At 41.3% G+C, this 23,772-nt stretch overlaps 1 protein-coding gene across 1 annotated transcript; it reads left to right on the plus strand.

The window, feature by feature from the left end:
• The first annotated feature begins 877 nt into the window (after positions 1–877).
• On the plus strand, positions 878–23,709 carry cwf19l2 (CWF19 like cell cycle control factor 2). Its single transcript, XM_080025040.1, has 19 exons — positions 878–973; positions 4,118–4,228; positions 4,517–4,630; positions 4,851–4,967; positions 5,381–5,500; positions 5,774–5,867; positions 8,325–8,443; positions 9,833–10,508; positions 10,969–11,197; positions 12,668–12,776; positions 13,835–13,936; positions 16,107–16,235; positions 18,266–18,403; positions 21,649–21,861; positions 22,335–22,451; positions 22,594–22,749; positions 22,842–22,922; positions 23,064–23,165; positions 23,477–23,709. Exons 1-19 carry the CDS (start codon positions 881–883, stop codon positions 23,615–23,617), a joined length of 2,961 nt encoding a protein of 986 aa, XP_079881166.1. The 5' UTR covers positions 878–880; the 3' UTR covers positions 23,618–23,709.
• The last annotated feature ends 63 nt before the right edge of the window (positions 23,710–23,772 follow it).

Here is a 23,772-nt window from a genome sequence, read left to right on the forward strand (position 1 = left end):
GGCTTCTGGTAATTTACATCCGTGACTCCGCAATACTCGGGGACCCACACAGACAAACACGATGTGGTGATGAGGCGAGAGAGACTGTGAGTGTGTGTGATGGTGGTGGTGGGGGGGTTCCTTTAAAGATATTTTTTTGGCATTTTTATGCTTTTATTGATAGTGTAGAGACAGAGTTGAAATGGGGCAGAGGGGAGTAACATGCAGAGAACGACCGCGGGCTGGCATCGAACCCGAGTCCGCTGCTGGCCGAGGCCCATGGGGGGGACGCCCTACCAACTGAGCTAAGGGCACTCCCGTGGGGGGGGGTTCCTTTGTGGTGTCAGGCACAATAATGTGTATGCAGTACAAGTGTTACTATGCACATATTGTTGTTGATGAGTCTGTCGCTTGACATTTGGAGGGATAATTAGAAATTGAAGGTATGCCGCCCCCAGGTACAGCCTATTAATTTGACATCCTGCAAGGCTCTTTAAGTCTTTAGCTCACAGGAGTCAATAGACATTTATAATGGAACAATATGTTACAATTACTGCCCAATGCAGTAGTGATACTTGTGATTGTTCAGTATTGGTCTGACAGACAACCTTCGACCCTCATAGTGAACATTACATTTCTCTCTCCTGTTCACACATGTTGGAAGTTGTAGTGTTTAATTAATTGTGAATTCTTTCTATAGGCTCTATTTCTCATAATATACATTTTAAAGTTATTAAAAGTGTAACTACTTTGATATCACATGAAGAAGCGTAACAACAATGTTGTGATTAACAGCCTACGTGAGCCCATCATCGTGCAAAACCCACAAACCAATGGTTGACATGAACGGTAGCGCTTTGCGACCGTTTACGACACCTAACAAACCGCTGACGGCAGCGTCATGGCGACGCACGGAGTCAGTTTCGAGAGTACGAACAGCATCCAAGAAAAGAAGGAGAGTAAACGACAGGCCCGCCAAGAGGTGGTAGACAAGGTATGCACTGTATAATTGTTCTAGAGCCACCATATAAGTACAACATTTTAGTGACACTGGCGAAAGTTATGGCTTAAATGGCCGCATCGCCAAAATATAAGCTAACGAGCTAATTCGGCTAACAGCTAACGTCACCGTTGTTGTTACGAGCGTGTGGGCTTTGCGGTTCAACAGTCTTTTTTTCACCTTAATCAACAGTGTATTGGCGATGGTCTTATCCGCGATGTAAACCTGCTGCTTTGCTTCTCATTTCACGTCTCTGTTTTTATGGGAAAGCTTAGCTAACAGAGCCTGTGTCTCTTCACACTAGCCTCACAATGTCTGTGTGTTTGGACCATGGACGTATTATAGGAGCACTTAGGGACGTTGGAAGTAGGGGTGCGGTGGTGAGGGCCATTTTAAAATCCTCTTGTTTGTTTTTAAATGTCTAAATGGCCTAGCGCCACCTTATCTGTCAGAGATGATCTCTCTGCACAGTCCTGTCAGAGCACTGAGGTCCTCTGATCAATGTATTCTAGACTGTCCCAGGTCTAAGCTGAAGAGCAGGGGAGACAGAGCCTTCGCTGTAGCTGGACCCAAGTTGTGGAATTCTCTTCCTTTATACATCAGATCTGCCACTTCTTTAGAAAATTTTAAATGTCTGCTGAAGACACATTTTTTTGCCCTGGCCTTCGGAACCTACGGTGGCGCTGAGCATTCACCAAATAAAAAAAAGTTTCAGAGCAGGATCTCGTAATTACGAGATAATATCTCGTAATTACGAGATAAGGATCTCGTAATTACGAGATAAGTATCTCGTAATTACGAGAAGATCTCGTAATTACGAGATAAGGATCTCGTAATTACGAGATAAGGATCACCCTCTCATTCATCAATAACGATGTGTGTGTGTGTGTGTGTGTGTGTGTGTGTGTGTGTGTGTGTGTGTGTGTGTGTGTGTGTGTGTGTGTGTGTGTGTGTGTGTGTGTGTGTGTGTGTGTGTGTGTGTGTGTGTGTGTGTGTGTGTGTGTGTGTGTGTGTGTGTGTGTGTGTGTGTGTGTGTGTGTGTTTGTGTGCAGACGAGGTGAACCTAGCCATAGGAAAACGTAGGCAATAGCCTTGGTTTCCGGACTACAATGGGCCCCATAATCAATACAATTATTTTAAATATTTGTTTACTGTTCATTCATTAATCAGCGATCGCATTGGGAAATGAGGGACACACTTTCACTTTGTATATGCAGTTTGTTCATTATGAGCCACCGGAGCCACCGTACTGTGTTGCCTCATCCAATCAGAATGCCCGGTGGGCTAGTTCACTTTTACCTCCTGTTTGTTACTGTATCGGAACGCAGTTTTATTGAATGCTTTGATTAAATGCAGTCGTTAAACTCGGTGTAATCCATGACTCATACAAACACATAAGAACTTTCTACAAGGAGGGCATGACAATGATAGCCATGTCAACTTTGTGCAGATATGCAGTCACTGGGACTATTCAGGAGAAAAGCCCAGTCGGACCTCAGCAGCTGATCACGGGCGTAAAGCCGAAAGTGTGTCCCTCAGTAGCCTACCCGATGCGATCGCTGATTAATGAATGAACAGTAGCCTAAACAAATATTTAAAATAAGTTTATTGATTATGGGGCCCATTGTAGTCCGGAAACCAAGGCTATTGCCTACGTTTTCCTATGGCTAGGTTCACCTCGTCTGCACACAAATACACACACACAGACATCGTTATTGATGAATGAGAGGGCGATCCTTATCTCGTAATTACGAGATCCTTATCTCGTAATTACGAGATCCTTATCTCGTAATTACGAGATCCTTATCTCGTAATTACGAGATCTTTATCTCGTAATTACGAGATCCTTATCTCGTAATTACGAGATAATTATCTCGTAATTACGAGATAATTATAATTACATAAAATTTTGGATATTTTTAAAACCTGTAACCAACGTCTCCATCTACTGCGCAAACTCAACTCATTCAGAGTGAGCAAGCACATTATGGAAACAGTTTATAAGAACCTTATTGAGGGCATTTTAACCTTTAATATGGCAATGTGGTATGGTAACCTAAACGTAAAAGGAAGAAGCAAGCTACAGAGAATAATAAACCTTGCCTCAAAAATCATAGGGACAAAACAGAAACATTTAAGTTGTATGTACGACGAAGTGCTGAGGAAAAAAGCTGTTAAAATAGCAAACGATCCGTCCCATCCACTCCATATGGAGTTTGAACTTCTTCCCTCGGGTAGACGTTACAGAGTGCCAAGGGCAAATCGTAACATTTTAAAAAATTCCTTCACTCCTAAAGCGATTGGGGTACTGAACACCATGTCCCGCTGATGTGTATACTGCCACTGCTGTCCTGCTTCTTGCCCTGAAGATGTCTGTGTGTAAATGTTGTTGTTGTTGCTTTTGTTGTTGTTGTTGTTGTGTTGTCCTGCTTGTTGTTTTTTGTATGAGACCGAAGACGAATCTCCACACCGTGGACAATAAAGATTTAACTAACTAACTAACTATTTTATCATGGTTATAGATTGCTCATTTTACCAGTAGCCTGCTTTGTCTGATAGTGCTGCACCTCGGCCAATTTACAGCACCCCCCCTAAGAAAGTAGTTCCAACGTCCCTGGGAGTACTGATGGTACTGAAGACAGCAGCCAGGCAGGAAGTGACCAGACAAACACTGGGGCGGGACAGATAGGAAATCAGCTATACAAGGCGCCCGGTGTACAGATTAGGGCAGCCTCATTGTTTGTAATCACGTATGTATACAGGTTTTTAACTGCGTGATATATATATTTTTGCTGTACAGCTGTGTTTGACCTGTTGCCCGATACACAGATTTAACACAGCTTCCTGTGGATGAGCGCCAAAGCTTGTAAATGCATTGTCTGCCCCAGCTCCACCTGTGATTGAGCTGGCCCAAAAACAAAGCGTCTAGTTGCTTGCTAGGGTGTCGGATTTATTCAGTCTTGAAGTTTGCAGGAGGAAATTGCCCATAATGACTTAAGAACTCAATCATAAAAAAATGATTTGAAAATTGCTCATAATTCGTATCAGCGCTTGTCTTCTAAGCACACTAAGCACACTAAGCTTGACATGTTTTTACTTGTTTTCTTTTTTGAATCGGCCCCTCTTGTTTCCATGCAGGCTAAGAAGCGGTATGAGAAGGAGGAGAGGAAGAGGGAACTGAAGAGGCAGAGAGGGGAGGACACATGGATGCTCCCTGAGATCAACCAGAGGCTGCAGGAGATAGAGGAAGTAAGATATAAAGTTTTCTTTCACTTTAAGTATGTGTTTTACATGTGTTTATATGTGTTTTTAAGTTATTAGCAGCATGTTAACAAGGTGGAGCTCACACTAACTGCCTAATCACTTAACTGGAATGAAATATAGAAACACACCCCTAGATGACCTTACATTATTGAAACACATAAACCAAACAATTGGAGATATAAACTTGCACCCCTTGTGTGATTGATGACTGAATCTATTAACATTAACAAAGAAGTAATGTTACTTACTAATGTGAGGGAAACCCCCTTTCAGGAGGGCTCTGTTAAGAAGAAGAAGAAATCTAAATCAAAGAAAGAGAAGAAAAAGAAGGCCAAGAAGGAGAAGAGGACAACAGAAGCAGGAGATGGCTCTAGTGACAGCTCAAAGGTAAGTTGTTTGGTCATTTTCTAAAGTCAACACATAACGTATGCTTTATAATCGAGTGAATTGGAAGATCACATTTTTCCTGGTGAACTGTAAGGTTAAAGTTATAAGTCCCTACATGGATTTGATACAACAACATATTTGCCATAATTTGACTTCCCTTTTGTTTTGATATGATGATGTAGCATCTCTTTTCCTTCTCCTCCCTCTCACTGTGTGTCAGGACTCAGGGGATGAGTGGGTTGAAGCTCAGCCTCAGACACAAGCTGCCAAAGCCTGGAAGGTTCCTGATGAGTCCAAGCCTTCAGAGAGCAACCTCAGCCCAGCCAAGACTGCCCAGGTAACATCCCGACCCAGCCACACACATGCTGAATAGAAATGCAAATGATGTTCGGTGTCACTGACTGTCGCTGTTTTGTTCTGCTTTCATTGATGATGCTTCTCTGAATGCGACACACCGTCCGTGGATGCAAACGATTCAAACTTTCCATAGCCTCTCTTTTCCTTCAAACTGTAAATGCAACACAATAGTAAAGTACCTTTTTTCCACACTGAAGATGACTAAAGGAGTTAAATAAATGTCTAGAGGTAATAGTGTTTCTACTGGTGTGTCTGTACATACAATAACAAGCACACAATGTTTGCTTCCTCTAAGAACCAAACTTACTCACTCATGGCCTGCTCTCGAAAGCAGACAATGAGTGAGTATTACTTTTGTAAATAGTAGAATTTCTTTATATATCTTTCCCAAAGAGAGACGAATGGATGACCTTCGACTTTCTGGCACTGAGAACCACGTCCACGACAGAGAAAAGGGCTGAGAAAGAGCGACTCAAAGAGGAGGAGAAGGCAAAAGCTGACGCCATTGAACAGGTGTGGGTGTGTGTGTGTGTGTCTGTGTGGGTGTGCGCACGTTACATACTATATGAAAACACTTTGATAGTGAGTCCACTCCTTACCAGCAGTCTGGTTACCAAGGTTGTCACCCACAGCAGTTACTGGTGTGTTTGTGTTTATGTTTATGAGTGTGCACTTGAGGATGTATGCAGGGTGTTTTTGTTTGGGTTTTTATCTTTTGTGCCTCGGTTGTACTATCGACAGAATACAGAAATGATTCAAGTGTTGGTGTGTCTGTGCTTCCCTCAGGCCGGTTTGCACAAATTGGAGCTCAACCCTTACTGGAAAGATGGAGGGACTGGTATGCCCCCAGAGGAGAAGGCTGGTACTGCAACAACAAAAGGTATTAACAGAGACCAATAGTCCCTATTGTGACTTTTCAGAGAGTTGGATAGCAGAACGTTTATCAAGCTATGCATTGAAATCCATTGTAGACGATGACAGAGCGTACATAAATCACACTCGACCAATGCCTTGATTATTAGACCAGTATAACCACTCACGTCATTCAATGGTTGACAAGCATTTCTATAAAGAAATATAATCAGAAATCACATACCCCAGCTTTAAATAGTGAAAAGACAGGGTTAATTTAGTTGTAGTTGTGGTGGTTTAGATTTAGATTTTCCATTCTTCTACACCCTGAAAGGACTTCCCATGTAGTTGGCCGTAGACCTTGACTGTCAAAGTTCATTTTTGACTTTGGAAATGGCAGTAGACAACAGTGTCAACCCATTCATGATATGATATTCACTAAGCTTTAACATCAAATTTTTCCTATCTCTGTCACCCTCCTTTCATCCTCCCTTCCTGCCCCTTCTCCTATATGTCTCTCTGTGTATTTGTCAGTGAATTACAAGTGCTTGTGTTCTTTTTAAATAGATATATAAGAATAATCTTTCTTTGGTGTCTCTCTATATTTGCGGCCCCAATTGAGCATTCTACAGACGATTCACATTGACCTTTAACCTCCCCGTTTGCGATGCACAACCCATTTCTTTAACGGCAATTAGAAGGGGAAATAGTTTGTTGCTGTATTAAAAGTGCAGGAGAACTTAACCGAATGATGTGTGCAGGAAAGCCAACATGAAGGTTGTCAAAATGTCAGAGTCAGGGATTTAGGTAAAGAGAGAGCAAGAGATAGGCAGACGAGCAAATGCAGGTATGTGTGCATGTGTCTCTTATCTCTCTACACAGTAAGTGCAGTCGCCTCCAGACCTGGCAAGGCCTCTGTTGTAAGCTCTATTTTAACAGCAAGGCAAACAAGGCTGAAGCACACACACACACACACACACACACACACACACACACACACACACACACACACACACACACACACACACACACACACACACACACACACACACACACACAGTGTCTATACTCCATGTTGACCATCACCAGATGTTTTTGGCAGTACATTTGTCATGTTTTATCTCTCCTCCTTTGTTTCTGGATTGTATTTCTTGTTCAGCTCTCGCAACATAAAAGCCATTTTAAAACCTCCCTGACAACCGCCTACCTGCCAGAGGATTCCACCAGTAAGTCAGGCGATTTTAAAAGTGGCTACTGCCACTGCGAACCGAGGTGGAAATCACAGGGAGGTGCTTCGCTAGATGCAGAGTTGGGACAGCTCGGCCAAAAGTCCACGACTTTTCCCTTTTACAACATGTATGCCATCTTATACAGTCTGTATATTAGTATTTATATAGAATAAAATGGGGGGGGGGAATACAGTTCCAACTGAGAAATAGTTCCCCTAAAAATAGGCTTTACTTGTTGGTTTTAGAGTTGTGCCTATTGGCGATGGAATCCTCTATCGGTGATTGATGGCACGATCGGTAATAGTTTAAGGCGATGCCGTCGGGAGTTTATTTTTATTCTCGTAGTGACTGATTGAGCAGTGGAGAGAGAGAGACAGGCAGGCAGATAGAGAGAGAGAGAGAGAGAGAGAGGCAGAGAGAGCTTTATTTTATAATTTTGCTTTTTGACTTTGCTTTCTGACTTGAGTGTGATCATCTGACCTTAGCCTGACTCCTGCTGTTGGCTCTTTGACACAGAGATGAAACGAAAGTGACATTTACTATCCTGACCTCGCTGGGCTGGCTTACAGTGGAGCAGCCAGATATTAAAGGCCTACTTCACCGGTTGGAATATGAAGGTGTATTGAACTCGGAGATCCTATTTAGTATAAATGTGCAATTTTTTTTTAAATCGGATCATCTTAGCCTGAGAAAAGGCAGAAAGAGTGTTTTATGGTCTCACTGTCTAACCCTACCTTTTCCTTACTGTGACATCACAGTAAGGGTTAGAATTAACAGGACAGCTGGGCCAAGGGAAGACTGAGGGAAGAAAAACCTCATTCATTATATTATAATGGTTATTTTATAATGATAGAACGCTGGTTCCGTATGGGTGAAGTATTCCTTTAATGGATACATATTTCAGGCTGAACAGAATTAATGTGTTGATGTGATTTGCAACATTGGCGTAAAGTAGCCTACGTCTGTCTGTTGGTCCGTCAACCCCCTGACTGTCTTTTATTGTCTAATACTGTCATCTTTTAATTATCATCTCAATTGTTAATCCATATCCAGATGGAAGTAGCTATTGTTTGTTTTAAACTCCCTAGTAAAGTTATTACGATTACATTAAATTGTCTTGTGTGTGAAGCTTGAGTTGAGAGGCATATGTAAATGATGTGGAACTCACTGGAGGCTCAGCATGAGTTAAATGGCACAAATAAATTGTGTTTTTCTGTGCTTCTTTGTAAGAGTTTTTCTTCCCTCTCTTCCTGAAGGCCCTGTTGTTGTGAACGATGGAGGACTGAGCTGGCTGAGGAAGAACTTCCAGCGGATGAAGGAGCAGGCGGAGAGGGAGCAGCGCAGCCTTAACGATGTGGTGGCTGAGAGATACGGGGTGAGAACCGATGGCACACCGACAGCGCTCACACACTCGCTCGCACAATTTAGCAAGCAGACACATGACATGGCAAAAGAGCAGATGAGGACCTAAATGGAGATTTTAACATAATTATAATCATTATCAGAGTAATTATGAATATATATATATATATATATATATATATATATATATATATATATATATATATATATACAGGGCTGTACAGTGCGACAGTTTTGATCGCATTTGCTACTGAAATTGATCACGTGCGATGATGAATACGAACCCATTAGCACTCGTGCGACAGCTTGCTAATGAGGAGAGGCTGTCTTTGAAACACAGAGGAGAGATGCACAACACTGCTTAGAGGGCTCTACATTAACACTGCGGGTAAATGAGTCTTAGGCAAGTAAGTTATTGAGTCCACCCTCCACTTTGGCTGGTGAAAGATGTGTGCTCGGGATCTGTGCGGGTGCAGCGATTCTAGGTATAAAAACTTCACCAACGGCAATTACCGGAAGGAGACGGCACATTACCGCAGTTAAGTTAGCTCGTGTACAAACAGAACATTTCCTGTGCGCCTTCACATTAAAAGCCTGTTATTAGCCAAACGTGAGTTGACTTTTATTTTGAAGCCGGTAAGAACAGGAAGTTAGCGCTTTTTTCTAGCTTGAAAGGCAACTCATTCAGCTGCAGAGAGCAGTCAACAGTAGCCTAGTCTATTTACAAAGTTTTAAATAAGCCACTGAAAAGCTACTCCCAACACATTCACAACAACCTATTTAATTTATCCTAAATTGTACCAATATTTATACTTATTTATTTAATAGGCTATGTTTAATGTTTTAAAGTTTGGTTTTAATTAACAGAAGGACATTATAATAATAATTCTGAATCAGCAAAAAATTGCAATTGGCAGGTTAGATTCTTTTTTCTAAATTGCAATCAGTGCACCCCTATTCATTCTTCTACAATTATTACTGCACACACTAGGATATCATATTAATTGTGAATCTCAAATGAGACCAGGATGACATGCTCAAAGGTAATTAGAGCAAAATGCAAGGGTTAAGGTTATGCAAGTTTTCAATCATAGCCTACTTTGTGTGCTACCAAATTTATTTTTGTGCTACTGAATTTTTTTGCTTGCTAGCACCAGTGCTACCACCTGAAAAAATAAGCGTACAGCCCTGATATATATATATATATTTGTTTAACAAGTTTTTATTACCACATTTCATTTTCAAAAAGTATTTTTCATATCTGAGAAGACTTCTCTTAAACCGAATCTTTAGAGTAGGCCATTTGTAAAGATCTGAATTGCAAAGCCTGAGAAAATATTTGAGTGATTTTAATATGTTTCATAATATTTTACTATTGTCCTGTGTTTCCCCCCTTTTATAGTCAATGGAAGAATTCCAGCAAAGGCTTGAAGCTGCTGAGGAAGCTGTGTATGGAGAGAGGAGGGGTGGAAGGGGAAGAGGAGAGGAAGACCGAACGGGGCGAGGCGGGTGGAGGAAAAGGGAGAACGAGGCCAGAGAGGGCTGGAGGAGAAGAGAGGGAGACGGGTCAGAGAGAGAGAGAGAGCGCTGGAGGAGAAATGAAAGGGAAAGAGACTCGTCGCCAGCAGACAGAGAGAGATACAACGCTGGAAGAGGAGAGGAGAGAGAGAGGGGAGGCCAGAGAGGAAGAGAGGAGGAGAGAGGGCGAGATGGAGACAGGTTTAGAGACGGTGAAAGAGACAGAGAGAGGGATAGAGCAAGGAATAATGAAAGAAACAGAGACGGAGAGAGGGATAGAGAAAGGGATAATGAAAGAAACAGAGAGAGGGGTGGAGGGAGAGGCAGAGAAAATGATAATGAAAGAGACAGAGAGAGGGAAGGAGGGAGAGACAGAGAAAATGACAATGAAAGAGACAGAGAGAGGGAAGGAGGGAGAGAAAGAGAGAGGGATAATCAAAGAGAAAGGACCAGCGTTTCGTCATCATCATCCGGGTCAAATCCGAGTCAACCTTCTTCCTCTCTTGGGTCACTGAAAGGCCGCTTCCTCAAACCGTCAGAAGATGAGGACAGAGTTGAAGGTGGGTTGATGTCAAAAACAACTCTCTGAATCAAGTCTGCCAGACAGTGATCTGTGTATTGATCTTTTTCGGGCTGCCTTTGTACAGCCACCCGTTCAATTCATGTTGGTTACATTTTTATTTGAGGTTTAGTTTAGTTTATATCAGTCTAATTGTGAATTTTGTCTGTGAAAAAGGAGGCAAATTCATTGCAGGCTCTTGTGGAAAGATGTTCAGATGCTACTGGCACAGGAGGGTTTGTTAATCTGTCGACAGTAGCAAATAGGGCACGTGCATTGTTGTTGTTTTTGGTAATGATGTCAGAAAAGAAAGACTGCCTTGCACTTTTCAGCTCTGAGTTATAAGTGCAAAGTTTCTTCTTTGAAGATGTCATAATGAACCTGGAGATTAGTTTCTCGCCACCTGCCGTACATGCCAAGAGCCTTGACATGCTTTAGTGGTTGTTCTTTTTCCTGTGCAGCTCCAGAGCGCCGTCGTCCTCCGGCCCGGCCATCCACAGGATTCCTCAAACCCAGCTCCGACGATGAAGACTCTGGTCCTCGTAACAGCAGCATTCCAGCCTGGAGAAAGAGCAGCAAACCTGACTGCTTGGAAAAAGCGCTGCAGCAGAAAGCGAGGGATCCTGAGAAAACTCCAACCCCTCCTCAAGATGGTCTGAACGTTGAAAAAGCTGCTGTGGCGACCTCAAGGTTTCAATGCTTTTTGTTTTGTTTGCAATTAATTACACGCTTCGCTAAATGATGTCAAACACTGTGTTGATTGAATATCACCCCAGGTTGGATTTGTGTTTGGGATATAAACCAGTCATATTTTTCTTTCATTTTTGCCATTATCCATTCCATTCCCTTCATTGTCTCCCATCACATGAAACAGGACCTCACTATCATGACAGAAGTAGCTTTGAACTCTTGGAAACCCCCTTCTGGCAACTGACTCGACTCTGATCCCTTTGCCTCTGGGGATTCAGTGATATATAGAGACTGTGGAGTGAGTCCTGAACATATCTATAGTTATACAAAGCCATTTATATATTTCGGACTTAAATACATGTTTCACAGTGGGAGTTCTTGCAGCTTCCAATTCAACGCAAACCAAATAATGCAGAGATAGGGACTTTTCTAAGTTAAAAAAAATAATCAACCTCAGAATGGGACTACATTCCTCATTCCTTAAGTATGACTATTTTTCTCAGTAATCCCCTCCATAAACCATGGCAGTTTCATCACATATGTTCTTGATTAGTTTCAAGGGACCCGCAAGAATAGCTGAAGTCTTTATCTGCTTTTGACCATTAGATTTAGTATCCCCACTCTCTGAACTCTGACCTCTGCAACTCATTTTTTATCTGTTGTTATCCATATCTGTCTAAATAGCCGTCTTTCTGTCTAAAGCACTACGTTTAGTAACAGACATTTACTGTATATGTCTGCAATTCTCACACAGGTGCATTCTGTCTTATGTTAAGGGACACTAAACTCTGGGCCACAGAAGCCCTTATAGGCAGATGCATGATCAGCTTGGTTGTTTTCTTTCTTTCAGGGCACTCTTTAAAATATAGCGCCAGATGTGGGGAGTATCGCTGCTTTGTAAAGCCTTCTTTGTTGTTCTGTGTGTGGTTGCCTCATTAGGCTAAGTTTGTTTGGGTAAACCAGCACGCAGAGCCCCCTGCAGCATGACATGAGTGTGTGCCGTGTGGCAGCAGAATGAAACGAGGCTATGAGAAGTGTAATAGCCTAGAACGATGCTTGTCATGCCGCAGTTCAGATCCTCACAGGCAAGGCTGTAATGATCGCTGAGGGGAGGAGGGGGGAGGGGGGGCACACAAAGACTCAAATGAATCACACCAGATAAACAGCGTGAGAGTGTGGAGGGAAAAAGTGGTTGCACGCCACAAATAACCTTCCTGTCGGAGAGTTCAGGGCCATTACTAGGGTGGAACAATTACAGGTGTCAGCGATTCTGGAGAACGCTTGTTGACAAAATATATTTTTTTGTCAATCAGTAAATAACCCATTCATTCCAAGGATTCCTTCTTGGTCAAAGTTTTTTGATTTATTAAACTGTGACCAATGAATTGTGGCCAAGCAAAAGTATTTTACCTCCTTCCTGCCTCCTGCTTTTGATCTGCCTTTCAAACACTTCTCTTCATGTTTTCTTAGGAGTGAGAGTGAAAGTTCGGAGGAAGAGGAGGAGGTTCCACTGCTGACGGAGGAGGAGATGAACAAACTGGGAGCAAAACTGGTTAAGGCAGAGATCATGGGCAACGCAGTGAGTCCATTATTATTTTTCCCTATGACCTGGGGAAATCAATTGTACGACGAGAGACAATGTATTAGCCTAGTCCTGTTTGGAGATTCTATTAGTGCAAGGATGAGATTACTTTCATATCGCTGAAGTCGTTTCTCTCATCAAATTGAAACATGAATTACCTCAATTAAAGCAGCACATAAATCCTACATTTCTGTTGCTCGTCTATCAGTCATATACTCACACTCTCTACTGAGAGACCTTTGCATCTTTAAGTGGCTGCAATATTTTATGTGTTCCAAATGTAGATTCTAATTAGACTTTGTTTAACTTTGCTGATTGTTATGTTTCTATATATACAGTATACAGGTATCTGTAAGAGCACAGTTAGAGCAAGCCTTAGATCGAATAATCTCATTTATAGCATTCATTGATCCATGCACTCAACTTCCCCTCTGTCAGTCCTCACATGTCAATGCTAAGAATGCTTTTGGGATCTTCTTAAAGAGAGTGTTTGAAGAGCTGTCAATGCACACCCACTGCACGGACACACGCAGTGTTATCAGCCTGACATCCGGCAGCAACTCCCTACACGTCAAAGCGATCAAACAGATATTCCCAAACTGCCGTGTGTGTGTGAAGTCACTTGCCTTTTCTGTATCGTACATAAAGGTATTTATAACTGTCAAGGTAGTATAGCTTAAGAGGGTGTGTGTGTGTGTGTGTGTGTGTGTGTGTGTGGGGGGGGGGGGGGGGGTTCTCTGCAGTTTTCTGTTTGACAATGTTCAGCCTCGAAGCCTTTTATGTGACATTTGCCCAAAGAGAGTAAACTTGATTTAAGAAAATGGGTAGCTATAAACAACATACTAAACATTGACATACTGCTTTTTATTTTACAGGTTTGCCAGCATGTCCACCCATATGATATTTTCTATTATTATCTGATTGTAGTTCCAGCCCTCCAATGTATCTGCCAAAAAGTGGTTCCCATATTCATTGTTTGTCCTTCACACTGTGTAAACACATTGTTTGTCACCCATACAAAGTGATATTGACTGACTGGTGTTTGTGTCTTTCAGGCCATGGTTGAGAAGCTAAAATCACAGCTGGATGCAGCACACAAAGCCAAAGAGAGCCACGCCACCCAAAGGAAGCTACAACAGGCAGCTGCATCGAAGCAGGTCTGTGTATACTTCATGAACTCCTTGCATATTCATTGCCTCGTGTCCCACAAGGGTAGACAAAATATTAGAAACACCTCTCGGTTAGGGCTGCACGTAGCGATTAATTTCCCCAACGTTTAAACAGAGGTTTTAATTTAAACTAGTCGACTAGTCTATTGAAATAACTGTGATTAAAAAAAAAAGCACAATGTAAACGCTAGTAACGGAGTTACACACAACGATCGCTCCGTCAAGTTTTCTAAGTCAGAGCTTTTTGTATGTATTTGTAGAGATTGTTATTTTAAGTGTTTCTTTATAAAGTCTGTTGTTAAACTTTAGTGTAGGCTACTGTTTGCTTATCGCCGGACCGTCGAGTCCCGCTGTGTGTTGTTTAGGGTTCGTCCCCACCGCGGCATTATAACAGCACATATGTTGCAAACATAGTAGTATACAGTCACAGACAGTCAGACACTGAATCTTCCTATGCCAGATTTATCTGCTAGCTGCCTCTTTTTCTTCTCCTGTAGTCTAAATGCTAATCCAAAAACTCAAGGCTGTATCTCTTTTTAAACTTCACAAACACACAAACACAGCAGGTTATGGCAGCATCTATCCCTCTGACTGTGCAGCAATAAAAGTGCCTCACACACACTCATCTTCAGATGAAACTGAATTCTCCACACAGTTCACACTGCTTTTAAAAGGATTTTGTTTGTTTGATGTCTTTCTTTGTGGCTCGGCTTTTTAATATCTTGTGATCTGTATGGAGACGGCTCCCGTTCGGCATTTTAGCGGACCATAATGGGAAACGAATGTCTCTCCTACCTGGGGGTCACTCAGTGTGTGTATACGACGTGTTTGAGAGAACAAAACAGAGAGATTATATTGTGCCATCCTGGCTGCTGTTGTAGTACAGGCAATTAGCAGAGAGTAATGGGAATGCCATGACACTTCAGCGCTGCTTTATATCACCCCTTTGGCATTGCTGATGCCATTTCTGGCTACACAAGCACAAGCACTTACATGCACTAATACATGGAGGCCTATTTCCGACATAAGCAGACTCCTGACATCGTTATACACATGGAAACCAGGCTATGATTATTTATGTAACCTGTATATTATCATTAGCCACATTCATCACCACTATGGCTATCCCGACTAGGATGAAAACCTCAGTAAGGTTTCAAAGAAAATGCCATAATTCTTATGTTTTAGTGCACTTATCAGCTGAGAGGGACTTCAGCCTTCTTAGACATGGAGTGCTGTTGATTTACACTCATTCCAAATCCTTCCAATCTGTCTTGTTATGGAAGACTTTTGGCCAGTCTTCACCATACAATGGTTTCACTCTTGTTCCCTGTCTCGCTTATATTGAGGAAAAAAACTTCCACTGTGCGTGGAGACTTAAAAAACACAGCTTTGCCGACTGGTGCAGAGGAAATATTTCTTTTCTATCAGTTTTTCCCCTGACAGGCCAGTTTAACAGTTCCTCTGTTGCGCCCCACCTTGGTCTTGTTTCTTGGCAGTCCATCTCTACCTGTCAGGTCAAACTGTCAGTCTTTTATACGGCTGTCCAATCATACACCAGCTGCTGTTCCATCAGGCGTTTTTTCTTCTGAATGTAATTATTTTGAGTGACAACTCTCAACAAATCATTTAAAGTGAGCACCACATAAAATGATGAGACAAAATGTCTGGTTGACACTGTAAGGGGAAAGAAATCCAGAATAGCTCCAACGTGTCAATAACTCGGACTTCATCTCCTCCATAATGAGCAAACTTTTTGATCTTTGCAAAAACAAGGACCTCTGCTATTTGCTAAATTGGCACTGAGGCAGCAGTTTGATCAGAAAAGTGCACTTCTGAAGTTTTTTAAAGAGATGGATGTTCTTCTGTCGGTATCTTTATATTGATGGAGCACTGTTTTATTTATAGAATATAAGTGAACTTCCTGTGTTGTGACAGATCCTCCTACGAATCTAAACCTTTCCAAGGGCTTATTGTTAAATGCACTCTTCTATCCTTTATTGATCAGTGATGCCTTTGCATCCAACAGGACACTGTGGAGTTTTCTTAAATATACAAATGATACTGTCAAGTTAGTGCAATATTTTTATTTTTAGTTAACTATCACATAACTGGTAATGACCTGGCTGTGTTATCTTATTTGTATTTTTTTTTTCAGGTCCCAGGTCGCTCCAGTGAAGACCAGGAAGTCCTGTTGTTCAGAACTGACGAATCAGGTCGGGCCTGGCCAGTCAATGCCCCATCTGGACCTCAGGAGCCCCACGGAGGACGCCGGAAGAAGAAAGCGGTAAAGAGAGAGGCCTGAGTGAATTGACATTTGGTACAAAATAATAAAAAATATGAGAATGCATTACTGCACAATGTGGCCAAACAATTAAACATCTTGAACTGCATCAGGGAGCCACCATTTAGGAATCAGAATCAGAATCAGAATCAGAATCAGCTTTATTGGCCAGGTTTGCGTAAACAAACAAGGAATTTGACTTCGGCAACCATTTGCTCTCCAAGTACAACATTCACTAAAAACTAAAACATTAAAAATACTGTTAAGTAAACAATATTACAAATGAACAAAAAACGAATACACAACAACAATTCAAGAGATGGAAGAAATGGTGCAATCAGTCAGTTAGTGATTAAGAATAAAAACAAAATATATATATATATATATACGGTGTATGTATACACGGTCAGATTTAAGAATTACAATATAAATATAAACTAGAGGTGGGCATAGATTAATTTTTTTAATCTAGATTAATCTAGATTAATTTTGGAATTAATCTAGATTAATCTAGATTAAAATGGCTCATTTGAATTCAATCATAATATGTGTGTGCTCCCTAAATAATGACTCAAAGTAAGTCTTTGAGAACGTGTTTCTCAAGCCAGGTGGCGCATCAGACCAGGGGCTCATCTCCTGTGCAGGTGCACACCTAATGCATCAAGTTAACTTGCGTGCAGAAAGAGGATGTCACGGAACTCATGTCCGTTAGCTTTTCAATATAAGACTGTCAAAATAAAAGTCCCGCAAAACAATCGTTATTTTGGGGATTAACTTCTCCGCGTGAGAAATTTGAGTTGAAGGCTAGCGTGTGAGAGTGTGAGCTGGTTGATATGAGTGTGTCTCACGGCCAAAAGGGTGAGACTTGGCAGCTCTGTCAGTTGTCAAACAAAGCGGACGGACGTGGTCTCTATAGCAACGAGATCAGCTGAGCTATCACTGATAAAAAAAAATATTGTTTCCATAATGATTTCCATAGCCTTAAGCCATAGGCTAGCCTACATGTTGTGTAATTCAGTGATTTTCAACCTTTAATGAGTCGAGGCTATGCATTGGCTTTGGCGATTTCCCTTGCCTCTTTTTTTTCTCTCCACACAAAGCTCTCCCATTGCACACACGCATGCCCCGGCCGCTTCCGAGAGCACAGACTGTTAGAACTCCTACAGTAAACCAATTCCGCATTGCACAAGGTGCAAACAACCTTGGTCTTGTCGAGGTTTCCATTGGGAAACTTCTTAAAAATACATTTTCCCTGAAGCAAACCCGGTGGCTTCCTAGCTGCATCCATGTCAGCACGTTACGTTTGATGTGGTAGGCTACACAGGTGCGAAGTCGGACTCGTTCTGACTCGTGCACTACAGTGCAATTCGGCCAGGTATACATCCGCGCTAAAATAAGAGGAACAAGAGATTAACGGCGATATTTTTTTTATCGCCGATAAGAGTCTGGCGTTAACGCAGCACGTTAACGCCGTTATCGGCCCACCACTAATATAAACATATAAGTACAGTGCAAGGCAGATCAATGCAGAGGTAGTGTTAACAATATTTGAATTGTAAGTTTGAAAATATACATGAGGTACATCACAATTGTTAATAGGCCAGAGAAAGAGTGGAATCCTGCACACTGTTGCAATTAGAAAACAGATGTGTTAGGATCAAATGAGGTGTTTGTGTCCCTCGATTCGTTCCTTGTCATTTGGTATAAATCAGAGTGTGTAACGAGAGCAGTGACTCTACCTGACTGTGATTTGAAAGGTGTGCATTGTAAAGAAAGCTTTCCAGTCTATTATCTGTTTATGGTTATTATGCATTTCTGTGTGTCATCTATCCACGTTGCCAGATGTTCTGCCTCATACTCTCCTCTTCTTCCACCTCTGTCTTCTCTCCACTTTTTGTGTGTGTTATTTGAAGAGAATGATAGAGATTTGTCTTTTCACATGCAGCACCGTATTTGTACCAGTGAATTTTCCCTGATCACCTCCTTCTCTGTCCTTGCCTCCATTTTTCTTTCCCTTTCCCTTCCCTCTTCAGATTGAGACCCATGTTGACGGAGAGCGTGTGCGCTACTTCCAGAATGATGACAATGTGGGTCTGAAGGAGATGGTGCGGAGGGAGAAGATGAGCTCTGCGCAGGATCAAAACGCCCTCTACTCTCGCATGGCTGCCAAGGTTAGCATGATGTCACTCAACCAAACGCAATTGTGTGCATCCTTTTTATTTCCTTCTTCATGAAACAGTCTTCTTCTTTTTCATCTTTACCTTTTTTTTGGCACATCCCTGCCTCCCATAGATCAGTGGAATAGGGTGAAACTATTGGCTGGACTTTGTACACTGTGTGCACAATTATTAGACAAGTTGTATTTTTGAGGATTAATTTTATTATTGAACAACTACAGTGCTCTCGGTCAATCCAAAATGTTAATGAACCTAAACCTGAATGTTTACGAAAGTAAAAGTAAGGTTTGTCTTTCTTATGAGAATATATATATATGTTTTGCTATTATTAGGCAACTATTAGTATGCAGAATTATTATGCAACTAATTAAAAAACGAACATTTTCCCATCTCACTTGTTTATTTTCATCTGTTAAAGTGAGAATAATAAAACTCAAAATTTACAAATAAAAATTTCCGACATGTCAAAAAAAACAGTGACTAATATAGCCACCCTTCTTTTCAATAACTGTCACAAGCCTTCCATTCATGGAGTCTGTCAGTTTCTTGATCTGTTGACGATCAACTTTTTGTGCAGCAGCAACCACAGCCTCCCAGACACTGTTCCGAGAGGTGTACTGATTTCCTTCACTGTAAATATCCCGTTTAAGCAGGGCCCACAGGTTCTCAATAGGGTTTAAGTCAGGTGAGGAAGGGTGTTCTTTCTCTCCTTTTTTTCCTCTGCTATTGGACTGCTTCCTTCCCTGTTGTGCCTTTTCCAACAAGTCAGATCAGACTCCAGCTCAGAGTATTTGCTTGTATCTCACACAGTGCCATCTCCTTCAACTCATGACGGGAAAATAAAATAAATGTTTAGTCCGTTGTAAACACAGCAGTGGATTTACATTTTTAAGTTCAACTCAAATAAAGTCCAAAAGAAGGAAGGGGAAAATCTTGATTACAGAATTTATCACTTTAAGAACTCATAACGGTGATGTTTGTCCATTTATTAAGAAGAATTTGTGGAGCTGTTGTAACATTGTTAAAGCTCAAGGTCATTTGAATGTGCACCATTTTATTTAGATTGATTTTACTTCAACACACAGCTGTATGCAGATGTGTAACATTATCAATTTGTCACATTTTTATTAATGGTAGACAATGGACTGAATATTTTTCTTTTTCTTAAGAGAAATAACAAAAGGGCATTTGAGCATTTCTCCTTGATGAAACTAAGTGCTGCTCATCATGTAAACATGTTTCAGTGCTGTTTGTTAGCCAATCAGGTTTCAATAATGATAATGATGTTAAATGTTCTAGAAAGGGCAAGCAAGCATAAAACAATAAACACCAAGTAAACAGTAAACATTTAGATCAAGTGGCAGAACAAAATTAAATTGCGACCTCTTTAAAGACCACATTTCCAAATACTGCAAATGAGCCAGTAGCAACAGTGAATGATTGCAGGTGCTTCCTGTACTTTGGTTTCCGCTCCGGTGATAATGAATCTCCGACCAAACATTACAGCGTGGAGGAGAATGCATAATTCGACGTGTGTCTGTCTGTGTGTGTCTGTGTCTGTGAAGGATTACTTTGATTAATTCTGCCATATTTCCCTCAGGAAGAGGGAAATGATAGTCATCTTAGGATTTGCTATGTGCATTTGGTTCTGTGTGTCTTTATGTATTCCCCTCCCGCTAGTCGTACAGCAACAGATGGGTACTGGCAGGTTGAGATGATGGTGTCAGGCACTCAGCAGTCTTGAAGATTGCACTTTTCCATGCGCAGAGAAACATTTTCTTTTATTCCTTCTAATCTTCCCTTTCTCTCTTGTTTACTCCCTCTCTTCTCTCTGTAGGTAGGAATTTGATTGAAAGTAGTGTGAAAAACATACTGCTGTATTGTGTTTGAGAGAGACAGAGAAAGAAAGAATGAATAAAGCATTAATAAACAAAGAGATAGAGGAGTTGCCATGGCAATAACAAAAAGATAAATGCTTTCTCCGAAATTCTTCGCCCTCCCCTCCCTCACTCACACACACACACACACACACACACACACACACACACACACACACACACACACACACACACACACACACACACACACACACACACACATACACATACACACACAACTCGTATATTAACTACACATGCTTGCATAATGCACACATACGCACACGCGCACACACACACACACACACGTTCTGCACCTACAAAGTGTAACACTAAAAATACATCTACAGTTACCATGGCAGGGATTCTATAAATATCCATTGTCAGATACCAAGTCTGTTAAGTTTGCAGACTAGCATTGTCTGGAGATTCAATATAATGTATTTTTTAATAAAACATTAGTTGTGTGCCAGACATGTGTTAATGGCTCCACTCTGCTGCTACGTGCTGATTTCACAATCTATTATTTAAATTGCAATCAAGAATGTGTCCATTTATCATAGGCTAAGATAACATCATCGGCAGGCTCACAGCATGGACGATGATTGATAACTAGCATTTTAAAAACTTAATTAGTCTTCATGTGAGTGTTTGAGACTATGTGTGATGGCATGTATGCGTCTGTCCACTCTTGGACAAATGCAGCATGTGCTGGTACACTTACGTGCTGTCCTTAGCACACACTCACTCCTACACACACACACACACACACACTCCCTCCCACACTGTCACTAAACTAATCCAATTTTCACTCTCACTCACACACTCACTCCTACACAGCGAGTCATGCACACACACTTCAGCCATGTTGCCTTTGCTCTCTCACATGCACACAGATTCCAACCTGTTGCCCAGTCGCCATGGTGACAGGACTGCGACGTATATTCTCTGTGTCCTTCCTTCCTCACTCTGTTAGCGCCTCACCGACAGGGCAGCTCGGATAAAATACACACACTACACACACACACACAAAATATGGCGTAGAAGCGGCACAGACGGTAATATTGCGTCAGCATCTACACAAACGGATTAGTGAAGCTACCAGCCACTTTCCGATTAAAGTCAGTAGGATCCCCATGACTTTTTCTTTCCTGTTTTTTTTAAAGGTTTTAAAGCCTGAAATTAAAAGTTACATTTGTTAATCTCCTTATCAATAAAAACATATTCACAGTTTTGTTAAAAATGCCATAAAAAAAATTATAATAACATATAATAAACATTACCATGTTAGTATTTTGACCACGAATGACCATTACTCCTGCTCACCAGTCCTCTCTGCTTCTCTGCATCTTGACTCTTCAGATGATGGGGAAGACAGACGGTGACAACTACACGCTGGATGACATGTTTGTGTCGAGTGCAGCGCAGCGGGAGGGCGAGGGGATGGAGGAGGACAGGATGAGGAGCAGAGCCATTGGGGAGAGCAGGAGGCTGGCGGCCTCCATGGACAAATGCCAGCACTGCTTCAGCAGCCAAGAGCTCAAGAAGCACCTCATAGTGGCAATAGGGAGCAAGGTAAGGGTTCGTGCATATGGGCAGTTTTTCGGGATGTGGGGAGTTTGTGCAGAAATCATTAGTCGGTTGGTTAATGGATCTGTTAGTAAATCTTTGATAATGTTTGTGTTTGTATAATTGTATAGGCCATTTATCAAGCAATTTTGCAAATGATTCATTGGTTTTTTCCTCTCGAATATGATGGTTTGCAGATTTTCTCCTGAACAGAACAGCAACAACAATTATTTTCAATGTTGATAATTTCAATAAATCTTATAGTCTGTGAAATGTTTGAATTTTGAATAACCGAAAATGATCAGTTGATCATTAGACTTGTTGCAAGTTAAATTTCCCATCATTGGCCAAATGGATTAATTGATTAAGCATTGCCATTTAATTTTTTTTTTTTTTAAAGTAGATATAGAGAATCTATAGATGAATCGATTCATGTTTTTGTCTGTAATGTGTAAGTGTTCTTGCGATCACATGTCCAGGTGTACCTGAGCCTGCCTGCGGGTGTGTCCATGACAGAGGGCCACTGTCTCATCTCTCCTCTCCAACATCACTGCTCTGCCACTGCATTGGATGAGGATGTGTGGTCAGAAATGCAGGTTAGTCAGAGTTAGTTAGTGCTCCAAGTTTTCAATCAAGTTTATCAATACTAAATGATGCTTTCATTTTCAATGTTTTCTTCAAACAATAATTATTCAAATGAAAATGAGTTCACTTCTGGTCCTGCTTTGCTGTCCTCAGCTGTTCCGGCGTACTTTGGTGCGTATGTTTGAGTCCCAGGAGCTGGACTGTGTGTTCATGGAAACGCACATGAACCCACGCAGAAGACAACATATGGTCCTAGAGTGTATCCCACTACCGCGAGAACTGGGCGATATGGCACCAATATACTTTAAGGTTAGTGGGTGTATTAAGTTTGATTCACTACAAACATTTTTTGAATTTCCTTACAAGTGTTTTAATTCAACGGTTTCTATGTGTATCTTCAGAAAGCCATTCTGGAATGTGATGAGGAATGGGCTATGAACAAGAAGGTGGTGGACCTCTCTTCCAAAGACATCCGTCGAGCTGTACGTTACCTTTTTGTCTCCTCTATAATAGTTTACTTACTTTTTCTCTCATTTTCTTCATTCTGTCTGGACTGACTCCCTTTGTAACCTCCTTTCTTTCACCCTTTCATTATTGTTAATTGTTTGTTGTATGCCTCCTAGATTCCTCGAGCTCTGCCCTACTTTGCTGTGGACTTTGGACTCCAGGGTGGGTTCGCTCATGTTATTGAAAATGAGCAGAAGTTCCCCCATTACTTTGGCAAGGTCAGTGTGTGCATTAAAGGCTTTTAATACATTAATACTAAATCATTATGTGTTCCTGTTTTTTTTTTGCCAGAAAAAGTCACATTTGTTTAGTGACAGGAACCTTTACTGTGCATGTGTGACCACAAATACAGCTCAACTCTCAGAATGACTTTCATTTGAATGCAATGCATAGGTTTGTCACATCTAGTGCAACAAAGACTAAAGAAGCACATGTGTATTCATATAAACCAATTGTTCTACTTAAGCAGCACCAGCTAATAAATCACAAATTCCAGTGGATTCTATTTAATCCCTGTTTCCCCTCACAGGAAGTCGTGGGAGGAATGATGGACGTCGAGCCGCGGCTTTGGAGAAAGTTGATTAGAGAAAATTTTGACGATCAGAGGAAAAAAGTCCTGCAGTTTGCACAGTGGTGGAAACCGTATGACTGCACCAAGACTGAGGGCTAGCTAGGGAATGGCCACACACACACACACACACACACACACACACACACAGCAGGAATCCTCTTTTGATGTAAATGTACTTGTTGTTATAATGTGTGAACATTTACTTAAATAAAAAAAAATATATTATTATGTATTTGTTTTTATTTTAATGTTAC

This window comes from Ammodytes marinus (genome assembly GCF_949987685.1).
Source record: "Ammodytes marinus genome assembly, chromosome: 3".
Classification (NCBI taxonomy): domain Eukaryota; kingdom Metazoa; phylum Chordata; class Actinopteri; order Uranoscopiformes; family Ammodytidae; genus Ammodytes; species Ammodytes marinus.